This window comes from Crocodylus siamensis, chromosome 1 (genome assembly GCF_052110815.1).
Source record: "Crocodylus siamensis isolate JL-2025a chromosome 1, ASM5211081v1, whole genome shotgun sequence".
NCBI lineage: Eukaryota > Metazoa > Chordata > Crocodylia > Crocodylidae > Crocodylus > Crocodylus siamensis.
In genome coordinates, this window is record NC_143395.1 from 86,908,339 (window position 1) to 86,927,561 (window position 19,223).

Genomic DNA, 19,223 nt, shown 5'->3' on the forward strand with positions numbered 1-19,223 from the left:
GGAGTTAGGAATGGTCAGTGTTTCCTAGTAGAGCTCAGTATTCTGCTGGTGATCCATGAGAACCAGCTTGGAAATGCACTTAAAAATTGAGCTGCAAATGAATCCCACTGTGATCATGCAGCTAATGAAGAGATGAGAGTAACACAGGACTTTCAAATCTGCAAAGGACAGGAATCAGTTTCTAGTAGTACCTTGAATACCAGCCCAACTAATTTGGTTCAGACATAGGAGAGTAAGTTGAAACAGACTCCCTCCCCTTTCCCTGTAGGCTGTACATGCATTGTAAGCCATGCGTAGCAAGGGCCATGGGTAACATAGGCTGTCACAACCTGATCTGAGCTTGACTCAAGCAGCAATGACATAAGTTGACCATGGTCTGTAGATAGTGATAGGGTGCGCTAACATAACACAGGGAAGTGGAAAAGGATTGGTGTAGCTCCAAAGCATAACCGAATATGGAAAACCCTGTGTAAAGTATAAAATTGTGCTTAAACTGTGCAAGCTCCAAAGCTCAGTGAAAAAGAGGAACCAAATAGTGATGGTCTCCAAGGAAGCAGAGAAGCCTAGGCAGCGGACCCGTTTTCCCTTGAATCCAAGGCTACATAAGCACTGTCCTTATTAATGCAAACAAGTCATTGCTACCGTATATCCTAATACAGTTTTCAAGTTGTGAACGGAATAGTCTCACTGGTCATCAGTCTTGCTGTCAACCCCAGTTAAAACTGGGGGTGACATCCCCAAACCGCACACAATTTCTGAAAATAAGTTCTTCTAGGGGGCCTTCCCACAATGCACACAAAGCAGCATCTTTCAAAACAGTCCCAATTAAAAAGTCTCTTAGAGCTGGAAGCGTGCCTAGCGTGGCCACCTGCCCCCAGGAGCTCACAACAAAATGGCTTAAGCAGTTACAAGGGCTCTGAAACCACCTTTGGGCAGTCAACGGCACAAACACGCCGCCATCCCGACCCCAACCGAACCTCCGCTTACTTCTCATGTTAACATCGATAGGATTGAGGCTGGCGGCGTGGACGCGAATGATGACTTCGTTGGGGAGGCGGATGAAGGGGAGCAGCATGTTATTGGCCAACCGCAGCACGTTGTTCTGTCCGTAGCGGTTGATGACCCAGGCTGGCATGACCACCTGCCTCGGGCACGACAGGCTGAGCCATCGGGAGCAGCCGGGGCCCAGGAGCAGGCGGGCAGGCGCTGCCCTGCACAGCAGAGGCGTGGGGTACAGCATCGTGGGCCCTGCACCTGCGTGTGCTGGGGGATAGGGGAGGTTGTGAACTGTGCTAGGGCTGCTCAGGGAAGCCTACAAAAAAAAATGAACGAAGGGAAAAAGTGGTAGAAGCGCCCCCGCCAGGAGCTACACGAGCGAGCACCTGCCCATCACACCCCTGAAACACGCCACACGCCCACCCGCCCCCAGTCTCCTTGCCGCGCCCGCCCGCAGCTACAACCCCTAGATTGCTCCCCCCACTCCTCCACCTCAACCAATGACCAGACGTCTTCATTCCCGCCCCCGGCACGGCAGCCAATGGCGAAGCCCGATGTTAACCCGGCGATCCAAGATGGCGGCGCCCATGTTTCCCTAAGTCCCGCGGCAGCCGCAGGTTTCCGGTCGGGAGCGGTGTTGGGGTCATGTTGCGCGCTGCCCTCCGAGAAGTGAGTGGAGGTGGTCCGGGCCCCGTGACCCGGCCCCGCGCGCCCCCTGGAGGCAGGGCAGGAAGCAGGGGCGGGGGGAGGGGAGGCTGTGTTGCCCGGTGTGCGATAACTATTGTATTTGTAACAGTAATTTCACCCCTTTTGCGATCAAGAGCAGTAAAAGCGTTCAAAATGGCGCATAACTTTTGAGGCAGCTCAGTGATGCAGCAAATGCAAAATCCAAGTCACTCTCAGGGAATCTGACCTGAGATCAGGGCTTGCTGTCAGGGCTGGCTTATGACTGCTTGCCTCAAAATAAAGAAATACTTCAACTTTGATGACCCAGTTCTCACTCAGTCACTCGCTGGCATCTTACAGTGAGCAATATAAAGTAAATAAGAACAAGACTTATTTGCATACTTACTTGCATATTTTTTCAGTGTACAAGTGCTTTTCAGCAAATATCATTTTTGAGCTCCCAATGTGATCATTTCATATTTAAGGCCTGGCAACCCTAGGGAGAGGTTGGAGACTCCAGAAGCTGCAGAGGTAGCGGGCGCAGTGCCAGAGGCGTGTTGCCGGCTGGCCAGCTCCGCCTTGGACAGACAGTCCTGTGGGGGAAGGTTTGGAGCAGTGGGGTTCAGCCTTCTTGGTCACACTTCCAGTCTGGAAATTTAGCAGTAGGGAAGTGGCAATTAATGCTGCCACCTACTACCAGATTTTTGGAGCTGCAGGAGCCACGCAGGCTGGGTGACATGGCTCCATGGGCTGGATCTGGCTCACAGGCAGGGGGATGAGCATGGGGGCTCTACCTTCTGGCCACTCACACTGGCCCAGCCCCACATGCTGGATACAGCTACAGAGGAACTCACTGCTTCACCCCCACCCTGAATCTGTCTGCAGAGCAACAGGATCTGGTGTGTTGGGCTATGTTGTCTGGCCTGCAGGGCTCCACACAGGCCTGGAAATGTGGCAAGTAGGGGAGCAGTGACAATATGAATTGCCACGGCTTTAGGATTCCACCAAATTTCTGGACCCTTGGGAAGCACCCCCGGACTGGAGTATACGGCGTCCTGGGCTGGATCCAGCCTGCAAGGTGAAGGTTGAGTACCACCAGTTTAGATCCTTGAGCAGGGGACTGGATTAAATGGACCTCTTGAAGTCCTTTCCAGACTTACTTTCCTATGTTTTTATGATAAATGCATGCAGGACAGGTTGCCACATTAGATCTGTGTGGGTGCATCAATAGAGATTTTGGGGGCTGATACCGATAGGCAGTTTTTTAAAGGAGGCATATTGGCCAATACTGATCCAATTTCCAATATGCAGCCCCGCAGCTTGAAGAGCAGTGTCCAGCTGGTAAGGCTCTTGTGGTGGAAGGGAATAGGGGGAGAGGCAGATCAAGGCCCTTGCAGTGAGGGAAGGAGTGGGGCAGGGGCTGGGTGCAGGTTGGCTCGTCCAGGGGGTATGGAGCGAGGGGCAGCTTCCACAGCTGCATGCACCTCAAGAGGGCATGGGAGGAGAGCATGTGCCCCCTGGATATGCATGGGCGGGGCTGCAGCTCTGGGTTGGGACTGGGGCTGCGCTGAGTTCTTCCCAGCATGTGGGTGGGGGAAGTGTTGGGCCAGGGCTGTGCTGGGGGTGGGCAGAGATGGTACTGGGAGGGTGGCTACAGGGGAGGGCTGCAGCCATCCCAAATTTCACTATAGCTCTCTGCCCAGTGCCACCACTGCCCACTCCAAGTGCAGCCCCCATGCACCAGGAAATGCCCAGTGCAGCCTTGGCACCAGCCTGCAGCTGCTGGCCCCCCACGCACAGATCAGGGGCACATGCCTCCTCCCCCATGCCCACCTGGGGTGCACGCAGCACAGCAGGAGGAGCGCGCCCCCCATACTCCCCCAGACAAGCCATGGTTTGGTCCCCACCTTAGCTGAGCAGCACCTGCCCTAGCCTTTGCCTCACTGGGGGGTGTTGATCTGCCCCTCCACAACAGACTTACTAGCTGCACTTAGCTCTCCAAGCTGCCAGGCTGTGCTCGTTGCTACCTGCATGCTGCACTGCGGCTGTGGATACACACGCACAGGCATTTATTGGCCAAATTATCGGCCACATCAAGCGACTTCTGATACAATAATTTTCTTTATATCAGTGCCTATCTGATATTGGACCGATGTATTGATGCACCTCTAATTCAGAAGTTGTTTAGGCATTGACCAAAATGGTGGTGTCGCAGGCTGAAGACAGAACCATTTGAAAAACTTAGGCAAAAGTTTGCAGAGTGCTTGATTAGCCAAGGCTGTTGTTCCATCACGTACATGCTACACACCACAGCTGTATTAATCCTCAAGTAGAGGGTGGAGAAAATCAGTTTTAGAAACTTAAATGAAACTGCAGATCTAACTGGTCTTTGTGACTAGGTTCTTAACACTTGAAAATGAAAAATACCCTTTCAGGTGTCTACAGCACTAAAGGAAGGCCGAGTGAGTCCAACAGAACTTTGTCAACGATGTCTGTCTCTTATCAAAACCACCAAATTTCTTAATGCTTACATCACTGTAACAGAAGATACTGCATTAAGGCAGGCTGAAGAATCTGAGAAGAGATATAGGAGAGGTAAATTAGCTTACCTATATTTGTTATACCTCCTCAAAAGTTTTTGTTTGACTGTAGTGGGTATAGTACTTTCTGTCAGATTTAGCAGCTTGCATAAAAAAGGAAAGCTACTGTTTGTTTGACTTGGTTGTATTAGACAGCAACAGGACCTATTCAAGCTGAATGCTCTGTGGATACCACTGGTTGTACAGCGAGCATATTTATTCACTAGTGTGCTCATTGTGGTGCCCCAGAACAAAAACTACTCAAAATCATTTAGCTTCCTTTATGTGGAGGCTGCACATAAAGGTCAGCTGTGTTTGCTGAGCTGTACTGCTGCTTAATGTCCACCCATTCTTCAGCAGCTCGGTTCACATTGGCAGCAGCAGTTATTAGAGCTAGTGGGGCATAATAACCTTTACTTTGTAGCCCCATCAACAGGGGAAGACAAAACAACTCCCAGCCTAATTTAGTTTTAAATGTTAAAAAAAAAATCATACTAGAGGTGATTTTTATGCAGCTGTGGTCTCCTGTTGTTGATGGAGTTCTCCCAACACTTCGAGGTACATTTCCTGTATGTCCCTGCTTGGAGAACAGGGAGAAAAGGAGAATTCATTCTGATGTGGTTTTTCTCTTTTGTAGCTGACAGTTTCTGTTATTCAACCCCTTTGGCAAACTGCTGTAGAGGAGATGTAACTCGAATACATTTGTCTCCTTTAAGATTCTTCCTTTGATCAATTGTCAAGTCACCTTGGACAGATTCTTTGTCTTGCTATGGTTTCCTTTTTGCTTTGGTTTCACTTGCTGGGCACATCAGGCAGGCAGCCTCGACTCCTTTCCTGGGTGGGAATGGCATGGATTTCAGATTGATGCAAGCATTATATGGTCATCCCTTGTGGGGAAGGCACTTTTTTGGGATAGCTAACCTATTTTGGAAGCAGCTCTCTTAGTAGCGGGCCGATGACATTTTACAGAACCTAAGCAGTTTTAGGACAAATCTGGCTTGGGCAACAAAGCCCTTAAGAACAGAGTTGAAACTTTGTGAAAATATAACTTTAAAAGCATTTGTTTGATGATCAAAACAATTCGTAAATCCTAATAAAAAACAAAACAGAAGTGGAAAATAAAAAGGGATGACTAAACCCTTCTTAATATTTAGATTTATGTTGTGGTGCTGTTATACCTCTTGTTATTACAGGTCAGTCACTGGGGGATTTAGATGGAATTCCCGTTGCAGTAAAAGACAACTTTAGCACAGCTGGCATTGAAACAACATGCGCATCAAACATGCTAAAAGGTAAAGTAGAGGCAAAACCAGTTCTGGTTCTTTTCTCTAAAACTTCTATGAAGCACAGTGTAGTTGAAACCTAGTCATTTAAAAAAAAATCTTGACGTAGTTTCGGACACTGCAGTCGTCCTTGCCTTTTCTGAGTTTGCAGACAGTTTTCACTTTTTATATATGTTGCTCCTGTAATTGTAACTGTTTGACAAATAAAGTCATCCAGTACTAATTCTAGCCAACAGACTGTAATTTTAACAATAGGTTACATTTTGTTCCAAGTTACGTTCAGGTTGCCAGTATTCTTCACTCTTCACTGTTGTTTGTTGATTTGTACTATATAGCAGAACTCAAACACAGTTTCTAGTTTGTTCTTTCAGAATTTTTAATCCTGGTCCTTCAACTAAATAGCTGTCTTTTAAATTGATGTTGCCTTAGTTTTGAATTCTGCTCTCTGCGTTCCTGATTTTGATCATTAATCTTCATGTATAAACATGACAATTCCCATAGCTTTGTGTTATGTTTGCTTAGAAAAAACACAATTAAAAATAGAATTTAAAAAAAATATAATTTTGTGTTGCTCTGAGAAGCCAGCATAAATGGAAAATCCATTAATTAGCACGGTGGAAAGAATGAAGCTGATTATAGAAAAAAAATCTTGACAGAAGCACAAGTGAAACTTAAAAATATTTTGAGGGTGGTTAGGGAAAAAATTCTACTATTTTATTTTAGTTTTCTAACAATAGAAGAAAAAAATGGATTTTACAGGAGTGTCAAGTTATTTCAGATGCCTTTCCTTTGGCAAGCCTCCCAGGCAGCTTTGAGTGATGGAAGACAGCACTTCTGAGAAGCTCAGGGTTTAGACTGCTCTGTGCTGACTTTCTCAAAAAGAAAATCTCAGTCAATATTGGTTAACAATACTCCATTAGTTAACTAGTGGCAACCACCATGTTAAATTCTGTTGTAATAGGTCTGGTTCTCATCACAACATGACCAAATGTAGTTTGAATTTAGCTGCACAAATCAATCAGTCTTGGAGGGCGGGAAAGAAAGATGCATTCTGTCTAATACTCATTCTCTGTTTGTGATCGATCAGAATTTATTGATGATAAACTTCACTATTTTGAGGGTTCCTGGCATTGTATAGACAGTTGCCATGCAGAGGTAATGACTACTTAGAACTGTTTGAAGGTCTAGTTACTAAAATTTATCCAGATGGCACCAGACAGTCTCTTAACTGATCTAATTGTTTTTCAGGTTATATTCCTCCTTACAATGCTACTGTAGTTCAAAAATTATTGGATCAGGGTGCTGTGCTTATAGGAAAAACAAACCTAGATGAATTTGCTATGGGGTGAGTTATATTTAACATTATTAACGAATATTTGCACATTATTGTGTGACTACACAGTGTCTACTCTGATACCTCCCTCATCCTTAATTAATAAGTTATGCATATTCAGAAAATAAGGAAAGCAAATATTTACCATGGGTGGCTATAGCTACACAATGGCTATTTCTGTGAACTTCACTGGATATTTATTTCATTATGGTGTGTATCCAGCTGTTTTTAAGAAAAGAGTGAGCTAGCCATTGTATCACCTGTAAACAATAGGATGCTACTGAGATGGTTGATTAAGTAGTATTCATTGTCTTCGAAAAAAATTGCTTTTTCTGGTAACCAAGCAAACTCCAACCTGCAGCTGAAACATTAGTTATCACTTAGGGTTAAGGAGTGGTTGTATTCACTGTATTTTTCTCAGTGTATAATCCATTGCTGCTCTACAGTTGTCTGTGTTTAACCTATCCAAATCTCTTACATCAGATCTGGGAGCACTGATGGGATATTTGGACCAGTTAGAAACCCATGGAGTTATTCAAGACAGTACAAGGAAAAATGTGGGCAGAACTCCCATCTTGAGAATGAAGACTCCAGTTGGCTGATAGCAGGAGGAAGCTCAGGAGGTAGCGCTGCTGCTGTATCATCTTTCACATGCTTTGCGTAAGAAGCTCTTTAGACCTTATTTTAATTAACTGCACCATACTCATGTAGTACTTTTCCTCCAAGCTTAATTTTAGGCGCTTCTGATAATCTAGTTCATACTGCATACCCAAGGGCAGATAGTGTTCCTGTTTGAAACTGTACAATTATTAGCACTTCTATTCAATAATTAGTTTCAGTACCTCTGTGGTGTTCAGGATATAAGGCATAACACAAAAGGAAAGTGATTTTGTATGGATAGATTTAAGACACTTCCTTCTAAATCTTAGTCAGCATAGTGGTGTGAACATTTTGGATTGCCTGAAATAAATTTATGGAAGAGGGAAATTAACTGTTATCATCCATACTTGCTCTTTTAAAAAGTATCCTACAATCAGTGATATATCAGCTAGCTGAATCGGCACAAAAAACCCTGCCTTATAAAAGCTCTCATCTCTAGGATTGTAATATTCTTTTCTCCCAGAGTTAATTTATATGGCAGGAGTACCTGTAATTCAGGCAAATTTATAGGATTTGGGGACTAATAACTTTCAGATCTCAGATTTACTGAAATGGTTTGAACTACATAGATACTTAAAAGTTACCTTTCAGAAAAATGCATTCAAAAAGAGTTTCTTTAAAAACCCAATTTTAGTTGGTTATGACTTCGAAAAGTGTTTTAACAGTGTTCTTAACTGCATACACTAATGAGCTGTTATTTGCAAGAAATAAAAGTGTGTGAACAATTTTAAACTCAGATTTCTGTTAGTATCAGTACAGGTGGAAGATATAAAGAACATTTTTTGCAGGGCTTTTAGAAATGCTAGGTCATCTGTATAATGAACACTCCAGCTATATTTTTCAATCAGAAGACATTTGAGCTTACTGTATCCCTTTTGAATACAAGTCATCCTAGATTTTCTGATTCTAAGTTGAAAAAAAAAATAAGATCTCAAATGAAGATATATTTATGGAGACTATAAGGGGATTTGGTTTTTTTACTCCAGTTTACTCTGAAACCAATTTCTTTTAGGCAGTATCATGCCATATAACATGAAAAATTAGAGTTGGTGTACAAATCCAGTTTGTGAAAAAAAAATAAATTCATTGGAAACATGGACTGAAAAATTTGAACTAGTGAAAAAAATTTTCAAAAACAAGAAGGAACTTTTTCATCTGAAATTGACCTTTTTACAATTTTTTTTTGGAAAAATCCAATCAAGACAGATTTCAATTAAAAATGATACTTTTCTTCCTTTTTAAGTTTCTTAAAACAATAAAAGATTTCATTGGAATAAACTTTTATTTTTACAAAACATTTTTATTTTTAACAGCAGCATTTTTTGTTTTAAAAAAGTTCAGCTGTGGTTTTCCCCCTGAATTTACAAAAAATGCGGTATTATTGCAGGTGTGAGTTTGACTAATGGAAACGTAAGACCTTGTGCCATTGTAATCTTGGAAAACAAAAAATATTGCCATAATCTTTAATAGGTATTGGACCTTATTGTATTAAAGGGTAAGTGCTTATAAATATTTTGCTGTAAACTAAAAGCTCCTGGTTCAAGCTAAAGACTGGAAAGGTAGGGCAGAATAAATGGGGCCTGAATGCATAAAAAGAATGTGCTTTAAATATTTTCTCTTTGAGTATGGACAGATATACATTTGAAGTGCTCTCAACCCTGGCACGCTTCTGTTTCAGCACCATGCAAATGTGCAGGCCACCCTACTTCCTCTCCCCCATTCCCAAAGAGCTTCAAAATGGCCAGGAAGGCACATAGTGGGACTGCTCTTTAGCCGAGGGCCTGGTGAACAGGGAACTGTGCATACCTCTTAGCTTCTGGTCTTCAGAGGGTCCTGAGGACAGTTGAATGCACAGGAGAGTATTCGTTGGCTGTCTACCCTCCCCTTCCACTGTGGAATACCAGAAGACTGCTAGAATGTAGGGACATTTCAGAAAGTGCTACAAAGGAAAGTCCTTGAAAGACCTTCCTTTTTTTTTTCTTTTTTTTCCGAGGGTCACTTTTTTGAAAGCGCTCTTTGAAAGCATGTGCACATCTTTATCTTTGCTGTTTGGAGCACTTCAAACACCATGTCTGTACATGACCTTTGTGTAGAAAAATCACATCTAGAGGTTTGTGACTTTAATAACAGATACACTTTGGATCAAGTAGTCAATTCTGTTAATAATTCTGTTTATATCATAGGGCTTTGGGATCAGATACAGGAGGATCCACCAGAAACCCAGCTGCTCACTGTGGAGTAGTAGGTTTAAAACCAACCTATGGATTGGTGTCTCGCCATGGTCTCATTCCTCTAGTGAATTCCATGGACGTACCAGGGATTTTAACCAGATGTGTGGATGATGCTGCAACTGTGTTGGGTATTACTAGTGTATATGTCTTATGCAATTTGTCTCAACCTGCGAATTCAAGTAGTCCCTATTGTATTTTCTTTCCTGTACCTTTTGAAACCTATTTCACATTTCAGGTGTGCTTGCTGGGCACGATCCTAAAGACTCTACCACAGTGCAAGACCCCTTTAACCCATTTGAATTACCCAGTGTCATAGATGTCAGCAAGTTCTGCATAGGAATACCAAAGGTAATATTTTAACTGTTCTCACCTGTGAGGCATGAGCAGCTGAGGAGCCAGGAGCTTATGCCCTGCACCATGAGCCACAGCCATGCTTTTTAAAACTCCATGGGTCTTCGGACCCAGGCAGTAGGGAGAGGGTAACCAATCTCTAGTTCCTACCACCCAGGTGGATTTAAGGGGCACCCATAAGTCTGGCTAGGCTGCCAGTGTGCCGGGGATCAGAGGCTCCTGGTGGAGTTTAAAGTCCCCAGAGGGGAAGCCCTTCAGCTCCCCCCCACCCCAAAGTCTCTGATTCGCCTGTGCCCCAGCAGGGTGCTGGGTTTTGACAATCAGCTAATTCCACTAATCCATGGAAACTGAGGTCACCTGATTGTCAGCCCTGCCCAGACAGCCCCAGTTTAGAATTGGACTTGGGGCTATCCCAGCCAGCACCAACAATTAATTTATTGTCAGCTCACTACACTGGAGACTGGAACTGGCCCTAGTGCTGTCAGAAGCCTAGGTGAGAATCAGCTGATTGTCAGCCCTGGCCCCAGAGTGTACTGGAACTGGTTTGAGTCTCTGATAGGGTTCTTGGGGCTAGAGCAAACAATCAGCTGATTATCAGCTTTGCTGGACTTGCTTTGGGCACTCCTTTCAGTTTGCCAGTGCAGGGGGAGCACAGGCTTATGATCCTTCTTCACTGGCAAGCAGTAATGGCGAGATGGGATCTAATCCCTGATCCCAGAAATCATGCCTTCTGCTATGCATAGGTGGTATAGCAGGAGTTGCTGTTATTGAGATGGGGGATCAGATCCCATCTTGCCATTACATAAACAAGCGCCAGGGGCCCTAGGCATAACACTTGCCAAAATGCTTTTTGAATGTTTTCTGTTCATGCAGTGTCACCTGTAAAGTTCCTGCATCATGGATTAAAATGTAAATCGAACTGTTCATGAATGCAGGGCAGTACACCATGGTCCCTGTCAAAAGACAGATAAATAGGCAGCTACTCATCCGGTAATTCAAGACCTGCAGCAAGAATCACCTGAGGGTAGTTGTCATCTCTGTCTATACAAGCAGTTAGGCGAAGTGATCATAATGGTCTTAAAATATATGAATCATGTATGTATTTGATAGCCAACACACCACAGAGACAGTTGTCTATAATAAATATTTTAAAAGATCATTTAAAAGTATTTTCATCAAATAGTATATCCCTTAATGCTGCTTGCATAAGAACCACTGAAAGTAAACCCATGTAAAACTATCCAAAAATATATTTATGCCTAGAATTAATCTCCTTACTTTTGTTCTCCTCCAAGGAATACCACATACCTGGGTTGTCTAGTGAAACTCTGGCAGTCTGGTCGAAAGCTGCTGACCTCTTTGAGAATGCAGGTGCTAGAGTAATTGAAGTGAGCCTACCGCACACTTGTTATTCTATTGTCTGCTATCATGTGCTGTGCACAGCAGAAGTTGCATCAAATATGGCCAGATTTGATGGACTGGAATACGGTAAGTCCTCCTTCCTCTAAAAACATGACTCCATACCACTTGGTATGAGAGTAAGAAAGTTTTAAGTGGCCTGGAAATTGTTAACAACTGTGTAATATATAGTTAAATGTTTGGAGAGTGATGTGATCCAAAGGCACTGTAAAGTAAAAACCCTATCTTAGAAGAAAGCTGGAATGAATCAGTGGAAATTGAGGTCACCTGCATTGTGACTGGATAACCCAAACACTGTGAAGCCCTTATTGGATATCTGCTTCTAGCAGAACAGTAGATTTTTTTTGTTTCAGAAATTGAATTTTTAAAGGTACAATGTGTTCAGGATGTACCTAAACCAGTGCTTCCCAAACTTTTCCTCAGCATAACCCCATTTCCTCAGTATGGCCCCTTACTCCCAACTTGCAGCCCCCCTGTCCCCCACCTCAGTAGCATCTGAGCCCCAGCTGCTGCCCACAGGAAGCAGCAGCTGCTGAGGCCAAAGCACAGAGTGTGGCTCCCCACCTCTGTCCCCTCCCCCACGGGTGGCACAGCCTGAGCAGAAGCTGTGAGCGTCCGGGGTTGGAGAGAGGATGCAGGCTGCCTGCTGCAGGCTTGGGTTTCCCTGCCCTGCTGCCCTTCCCCCAGGCCTCTGCAGCCCAGTGGGTGGGACCTGGGGTGGGAGAGAGCACCATACTGCAAACCCATCTGCTGATGTTGCAACCCCATTTGGGGTTTTAACCCACAGTTCGGAAACCACTGACCTAAACATTCTGCCTTTTTATTTAGTGAGATGCTATACATTATACTCTTTTGAATGGGCTTTATCTTACTGATTTGAATGGTATAGCTATGTCAGATACGGAGTCTTAAAAGAACATCTCCTGTAGCTAATATAGCTATGCTAGCAAAACACTTGGCATAGACACAGCAGAAGGTTTCTGCCATTTAGAGAAGCTGGTGTAACTTTCCTTAGTGGAAACATTCCCTCTACTGGCATAGCTGGGTCTATACCAGGTGGCTTAGCCACTGTACTTAAAGTGGCAGCAGTCTCATAGTATAGTTATAGTTGAAATCTGTGCAGATGATGTCATCTATGGAAGTTTTCAGCTTATTGATACACGAAGGTTTCCCATCTAGCTAGTAGCTCACTCGGCTTAGTCATTGCCGACTGGAAGGAACATGCTGCCCTCAATTAAATTAACCTCTTTGCTGTATTCATGGATTTAATTAAAGCAAGGTTGTCTAATGTATTTTGTTCTGTGGGTCAGATAGCTCACTTTTGGCAGCAGGGCAGTAGCTTGTTGCTGAATCCACTTCCCATATTGTCCCCCTCCCCACTCTTGTTTCCCATGCCACCAGTTAGTTACCTGCAGTAACTAAAAAGTCCAAAATCAATGGCGAGCAAGAGGGCTTAGCATCAGGATTCACCCTTGGTTTACAGAGCTGTCAGTGCAGCAGCTTCAGCAATTGCACTAATGAACCCTTTGGGCTGCAGTCTAACCCCGTAGGACACCATTTAGGCAGCCGTGAATTACAGTGTCTTTACCATGCCTGTTGTCACCAATGCCCCATAGAATGGCACTCTCTCTGACACTTAAGTTACTGTTTCTGTAAATGCATGCTGAAAAAAACCTATGCTAGTAAATATGAACAAAGTAGTTTCCTGAATTAGCATCTTTGTTTATCACTTGTTTATGGTATTATGGGCATGTGTGATACAGTTGAACAGAATATTTATTTTTACTCTGTTCTGAAGCTGGTTATTCACTAAAGGAAGACATAGTCTATACTGCCTTAAAATGAGTTAGGATTTTCAAGAGATCTGATGCTCTATCTTTAAGTTTCTACCTAATGGTGATCTGGTTTGCAGGGAATAGAAAAGTTACATTAATTGCCTCAAGTGTTTCACTTGCACAAAACAATTGCAAGACATACTGTGTTTTCCTTCCTTTTAGTTATGGTTTGCTTTTCTTTAAATCGTAGGCCTTAATTTTATGGTATTCACAGTCTGATACCTATCTGGATTTTGTTTTATACTTAAATGATGTGTGTGTACTCTAAACCACTATGGGATAATATAGCCATCACCAACTTATAAACACATGCAAATAAAATTTTGAACTAAATTCAGATCCTCTCTGCACACCTGTTCAATAGTTCCAGAAGAGTGTAATTGGCCAAACTCATAAGAAAGTCCCATGAGCAAGTACATCTCCACTAAAATAATTGGAATTGCACTGCTTATGCCACTACAGTCTTTGGTCCTCAGTTTTTTTGGGGTGTGCTTTAAGTTCTGGAAAGATTAGACTCTGATCCAAAGTCTGTTGAACTCTTTGTTAAAGTCCTCCTGTTAACTTCAGTTGGCTTAGAATCAAAGCTTTTGGATGAATAAATCAATTTTTAGTTGGAGAAGATTGCTGTCTCAGTTTTACTTGTGGAGTAGTGCACTGTTCAACTCCAGTGTTAATCTTTGCTCAAAATGAACTGGAGGATGATCTGCCAGTGTTACAAAAATACTTTTAAGTCAAGGACAGGAAAAAAAAAAGAGGCAGCTTTCTCCATGTCAAACTGAAGAGCAGGAGTAAGAGTTAGATCCATTCCATGACACAAGTATGACATGCCACACAAGGCACAAAACCATTCCAAGTCAGAAGCAGCAGTCGTGTTAGAACCTGACATTTAGCTGTGTTTCTCAAAACGTAACTACAGTACTTCTGGTTTAGGAGCTAGTGTGCAGAGGGCTAGACTGAGGATCTGTGAACCATGCAACATCCTGTAAACATATCCTGTATAGTAGGTGCTACCTGGTCTTTAAAAGTGGAAGTCCAGTGCTGAAGTTTGGTTAATATATTTTAGCTTTTAATATACGTTAATAGCTTTTAATAAATATAAAAGCTTTGGGTTTGGTTCCATGAAAAATTAATTGCATGTTACTTCAGCTCTGCCTTACTGTCACTATTGTTTAACAGTTTTCATGGCTTCTAGGGTTTATTTCCAAATCACTGGTGGTTTATTTTTAGGACACCGTTCTAATATTGACAAGTCAACAGAAAGCATGTATGCCGCAACACGACGAGAAGGGTTTAATGATGTTGTAAGGGGAAGAATTCTATCAGGAAACTACTTTTTGCTGAAGCAGTAAGTTCAACACATTTTAAAGCTTAAATCTTCAAAGGTTATGTATTTGTTTATAGCAGGGCTAGGGACTGAAGTTTCACATAAACTGGTTTTAAGTGATCAGAAACTAGTTTAAACCTGTAACAGAACAGAAGCTTAGTGTACATAAACCAGTTTCACAATGGCCAAAACTGGGGGATCCCATCTGCCTAATGGGGGCGTAGCAGCCCCTGTCAGTCATCCCCCCTGCCCCCAGCTACTCAAGCAGTGGGGGGCGAAGCCAGCCCTGGCAGCAGCCTGAAATGACCCCCCACCCCCCCGTTTGCTTCTGGCTGCTACTGGGGCTGGCCATGCCCTCCACCAGTTGAATGGTGAGCGGAGCAAAATGCCTGATAGGGGCCACTGCGCCCCTGGTTGCGGTCTGTACCGGTGGTACATGGGAGGGAGTGGGGGAATTAAACCATGCTCCATCTCCCCATTCACTTCAGGCTGCTGCTGAGGCTGGCACCGCTCAAGCGGCGGGGGGGAGGGGGGTGAAAAATGCCTAACAGGGGCTACTTCTCCCTTCCCCCTCCAGGCACACCTTGACTGGGGATCGTGTAGGCCATCATGGGGGTTTAAACTCCTCCCCAATCATACCCAGCTTGCTGGAGCCTGGTGATGCCCCCTCCTCAGCTCAGCTTCCCTTGCACCCCCCGGCTTCTGGCCTGGGCTACCGCAGGCATGTGGCTGCATTTCCAGAACCAAAAGTGAATATCTGTTCACTTGCTTGCTGGTTCAATCTACACAGGTTAGACTAACCTGCAAAGCTTGAATTGATTCAGGCTCAGGCCTTTTGAATGTCTGTACTCGGTCCAGATGACAAAACTACTTGTGTGGGGCAGACTTTTTATGTTACTAAGGCAATAGTTTTGTGTATTGCTTTAGCTGTTAACAGTTATTAATAGGTAGAAATGATGTTTTCCTTTGCCCTTAGCTGGAAGCCTTTTTTAATTTAGCAAGGTCGAACAACTTTGTGATTTCTTTCATCTGACATTATTGGCAACCTTCAGTTAAATTATGCAAAAATCTAGTCAGTGGTATGCCATCGACATCCAAATGGAACCTAAATATACAATTAAATGTAATGTGGCCTTCAGAACAAAGCCAATTTAATTTAGCTAAAGCTCTTGATGCATAGAAATGGTTTGGTCTGTGTCACTGGCACCTTCCACAGAAATCTTTAAGAAATGGTACTCAATTTATATACATCTCTTGCCTTTCCCTTTTATCCTTCCAAATGTAAAGAGGAAAGAATTATTCTGTGTGATCAAATGAGCTCACTTATTTTGTGAAGTCATAATTTCCAAATCTGGCTTTGAAAAACTTCTGTGAAAATTCAGAGGGGATAATTTTAATTCTCACTTTTAATTTCTATCTTTATTTACAACTATTGTGGAAAATTTTCTTGGTAAGACTCCTACCCTCTCTGCCTTCCTCCTGTTGGATACCAAGCAAGATAATTTAGTTGTGTACTCAGTCTCAAAATAAATGTTCCAGAAGAATATTGCTGCTGACTGAATCTCATAGAGCTGCTAAAACCTGTGTCTTTAAGACAGATGTCATCAATCAGTATTTGAAGCCAGCTCCCAAGAAATATCTGTCGGTATATTCGCTTTGTGTGCCCAGCTCAGTCCTCCTGATTAAGTTTGTGTGGACCATCTTTCATTATTTTAGACTGAATGCTTAACTACATGTATAGATCACTTTGGGTAAAGGAAAACAGGACTGACTTCCACTAAAACTAAACAGGGGGCAGTCTTGCCACTGTGTTACAAGCTACAGTAAATGACTTATTAAGAATAGAGTCCATGGTTAAAAACACGTTCTAGTAAGAAATTGTAGGAGTCAGATGTTTATTCTTTGATATATTCGCAAGTTATAAAATATTTTCAGGTATATATGAAGCCTAGTTAAAAAAAATACTAGCCAGTGACTGCATGAGGCTGATGTGTTTCTATATTCTTATGACTTCTGAAAATGTTTAGTATTTTCATGAACTGCTTTTCCCATGTTGTGCTAGGATAATTTCACAAATAACTGTGAAAAAGATAGCTATCTTCTACAATTTAACTGATCACCCAAGATATAGACTGTACTAGAACTTGTAGTCTACCATCATTTTTGATGATTAAGTTCTAGTTTCTATCTCAGTATTTTTTATAAAGCCTTGAAAAATTACAAAGTATTCAAATCATTTTCATTACAACTCCAAAAAATCAGTTCTTCAGATTGATCGTTGTGGGTCTTGTATAATCTGGACCGTTACAGATGCAGACACGCTGGCACTGCGATATCTATCCATTTATGATATATTTGCTTATTTTTGTGTACCTATGGGTGTTTGGTTTTGAGTTTTGGATGTTCAGTGATTTTGCAACCAAGATCCTAAATATCAGCTGCCTAACACTCTAAATTGAGGGCAGTGCTGCATGTGGAGTAGTAGCAGGAATCATATGGTTATCTGGGGGTGGGGTTTCTGGCTCAAAAGTTTACAGAAGTAAACAACAAACCTATAGACTGTTCAACTTAAAGTACTATTTACATATAAAAATGAATAAGGAATGTTTGGGTAAGGAGTTTGTGTTTAACTTCTCTGAAATGTAAAAAAAAAAAAAAAAAAATAAGACCAAATCCATAGAACACACAAACATATGAATAGCTTTAAGCATGTGAGTAGCTCCATTGAGGTAATGGGACTGTTCATATGCTTGATGGAAATGCTGGATTGAATCGTAAATGGTGATTATCCTGAACTGTACTTCTGTTTTAGCAGTCTGCTTTTTTTCAGTAATCACTGTTCTATCACACAGTAAGATTTGGTGGATACTTAGGGGTCAAGCAAAGGGAGCCAATTTTTATGCTAGTCTCCCATCTTCCACTGGGTTTCTCTTTGCTTCATAGCCTTCTCTAGCTATGTTTCCCTGTTTCTTCCTTCTTCCCTCACACAACTGTCCCTTCTCCATCTCTTTCATGGCTTTTTTTAACAACATGCTTTACTGTTATTGGTGAAACACTAGCATGTCATTTTGATGAGCGATTATGTGCTCTATTGAAAATTCAGTCCTGCAGCTCAAGAAAATGTTGGGTTTGTTTTTTCCATAGCAACTGAGGAATTAGGTTCTGTGTCTTCACAAATTGGATCTCTAACAAGAGTGACAATATTTGTTTCTAGGAACTATGAGAAATATTTTATCAAGGCCCAAAAAGTGAGGCGTCTCATTGCCAATGACTTTGTGAACGTCTTCAATAGTGGTGTTGATGTTTTGCTCACTCCCACCACTCTGAGAGATGCAGTTCCTTATGTGGAGTTCGTCAAAGAGGACAATAGAACCCGCAGTGCACAGGATGATATTTTTACACAGGCTGCAAACATGTCAGGTGAGTAGATGAACTACTTAAGTAGATTGCTGGGGAAAAATGGTTAGAGCCTATAACCTCCTGCCAGTTGCCTTTGCATAGGCAGCTCCAGCTTCCCCCACCACCTTTGCACAGGAAGCTCCAGCTTAATCAAGTTGTCATCTTACTTGTAATCAACTTGTCATCTTAAGTTGTGGGCTTGTTTGACTTAGATCAGGGGTTTGCAACTGGGGGGTATGCGCACCCCTGGGGGTACTTGGGATGGCCTTGGGGGGTACTCAGCAGCAGGCACCGCCACGCCACCAGCACGCTTGCCAATCGGCCGCAGGAGAACCCCACCCCACCCCAGTCACTGGGGGACTCCTGCCTTCTTTACCAGCGGCTGGGGGTACACTGACCCAAAAAGGTTGAAAACTCCTAACTTAGATGAATCAACAGTTCTTATCCTATTACCTTAAAATATACAAGCTTCTAAATACATATAAACTTGGTTAATTGACACAAGTGTTTTTATTCTAGTCGTCGTTGTTCTCTCTGCCACCCACCTTCCTCAAGTTCTGCTTTGGTTCTTTTTTGAAGTTACTTTTTCTAATAAGTCCTAATATATGGTTTATTATATAGCCAATCTTGCATGCATGATGTTTAATAATTCTGTTTTTTCTCAGGGCTGCCAGCTGTAAGCATTCCTACTGCACTTTCAGAGAAAGGCTTGCCAATTGGGCTTCAGTTTGTTGGACATGCGTTCCAGGAGCTGCAGCTTCTCACTGTAGCCAAATGGTTTGAAAAACAAGCAAAATTCCCTATCCTTCAACTACAGGAAATGCTAGATCATGCTGATGCTCTCTCCCATCAAAAAATCAGCCTTTTTTCATAACCTAGGGTAACAAATGTGAAAAAGATCTTTCAGTTGGTTTTGTTTTGTATAAATGATAATCTAGATTCTGAAAATATGCGTTAATGCAAAATGGAATCATGAAAGCTGTTAGTATGTAAGTAAATTGAAGACAGTCCTAAATTAAATTAAGTTTTTATAAGAGCAGTGTGTGTACTGTTTAAGAAGAATATATTAACACTGTAACAATAGTGGTATGTCTTGACCTTGTTTCCTTCATCTCCAAAGGAAGTGTTGAAGTGTTTGTTCCAGTAA

The 19,223-nt window shown here is 42.6% G+C and overlaps 2 protein-coding genes across 7 annotated transcripts in view; one reads left to right on the forward strand and one right to left on the reverse strand.

Moving 5' to 3' along the window:
* Positions 1-19,223, reverse strand: part of RTN4IP1 (reticulon 4 interacting protein 1) — a 59,817-nt gene that overhangs the window by 32,329 nt on the left and 8,265 nt on the right. For 2 of the 4 annotated variants that reach the window (XR_016441140.1, XM_090037396.1), the window contains exon 1: positions 988-1,459. The exons of 1 other annotated variant lie outside the window; for it this stretch is intronic. Coding sequence is in view for 2 of the 3 variants with exons in the window: in XM_090037396.1 (XP_089893522.1) it covers positions 988-1,240 (253 nt within the window). In the remaining variant the exon portion in view is untranslated. Of the gene's footprint in view, positions 1-987; positions 1,462-19,223 lie in introns of those variants that run through there. One more of the 4 variants, XM_090037401.1, reaches the window with a different exon arrangement.
* QRSL1 (glutaminyl-tRNA amidotransferase subunit QRSL1) lies at positions 1,529-19,112 on the forward strand. Of its 3 annotated transcripts, XM_090037384.1 has the most exons (12): positions 1,595-1,665; positions 2,548-2,740; positions 4,098-4,257; positions 5,435-5,533; positions 6,773-6,869; positions 7,341-7,517; positions 9,701-9,876; positions 9,984-10,096; positions 11,395-11,587; positions 14,581-14,698; positions 17,892-18,097; positions 18,742-19,112. In XM_090037384.1, the coding sequence occupies exons 4-12, from the start codon at positions 5,524-5,526 to the stop codon at positions 18,948-18,950; spliced, it is 1,299 nt and encodes a 432-aa protein (XP_089893510.1). In that variant the 5' UTR covers positions 1,595-1,665; positions 2,548-2,740; positions 4,098-4,257; positions 5,435-5,523; the 3' UTR covers positions 18,951-19,112. The 3 variants fall into 3 exon arrangements, with proteins under 3 accessions (XP_089893502.1, XP_089893517.1, XP_089893510.1); XM_090037376.1 differs by lacking the exon at positions 2,548-2,740 and having other exon boundaries at positions 1,529-1,665; XM_090037391.1 differs by lacking the exons at positions 2,548-2,740; positions 4,098-4,257 and having other exon boundaries at positions 1,593-1,665.

Excerpts from the sequence above, each read along its gene's own strand:
- QRSL1 (XM_090037376.1), top strand. The coding sequence starts at position 1,642 with ATGTTGCGCGCTGCCCTCCGAGAA. Across the intron at positions 10,097-11,394 it reads TCTGCATAGGAATACCAAAG|GAATACCACATACCTGGGTT; the intron begins GTAATATTTTAA and ends TTCTCCTCCAAG. Across the intron at positions 11,588-14,580 it reads ATTTGATGGACTGGAATACG|GACACCGTTCTAATATTGAC; the intron begins GTAAGTCCTCCT and ends GTTTATTTTTAG.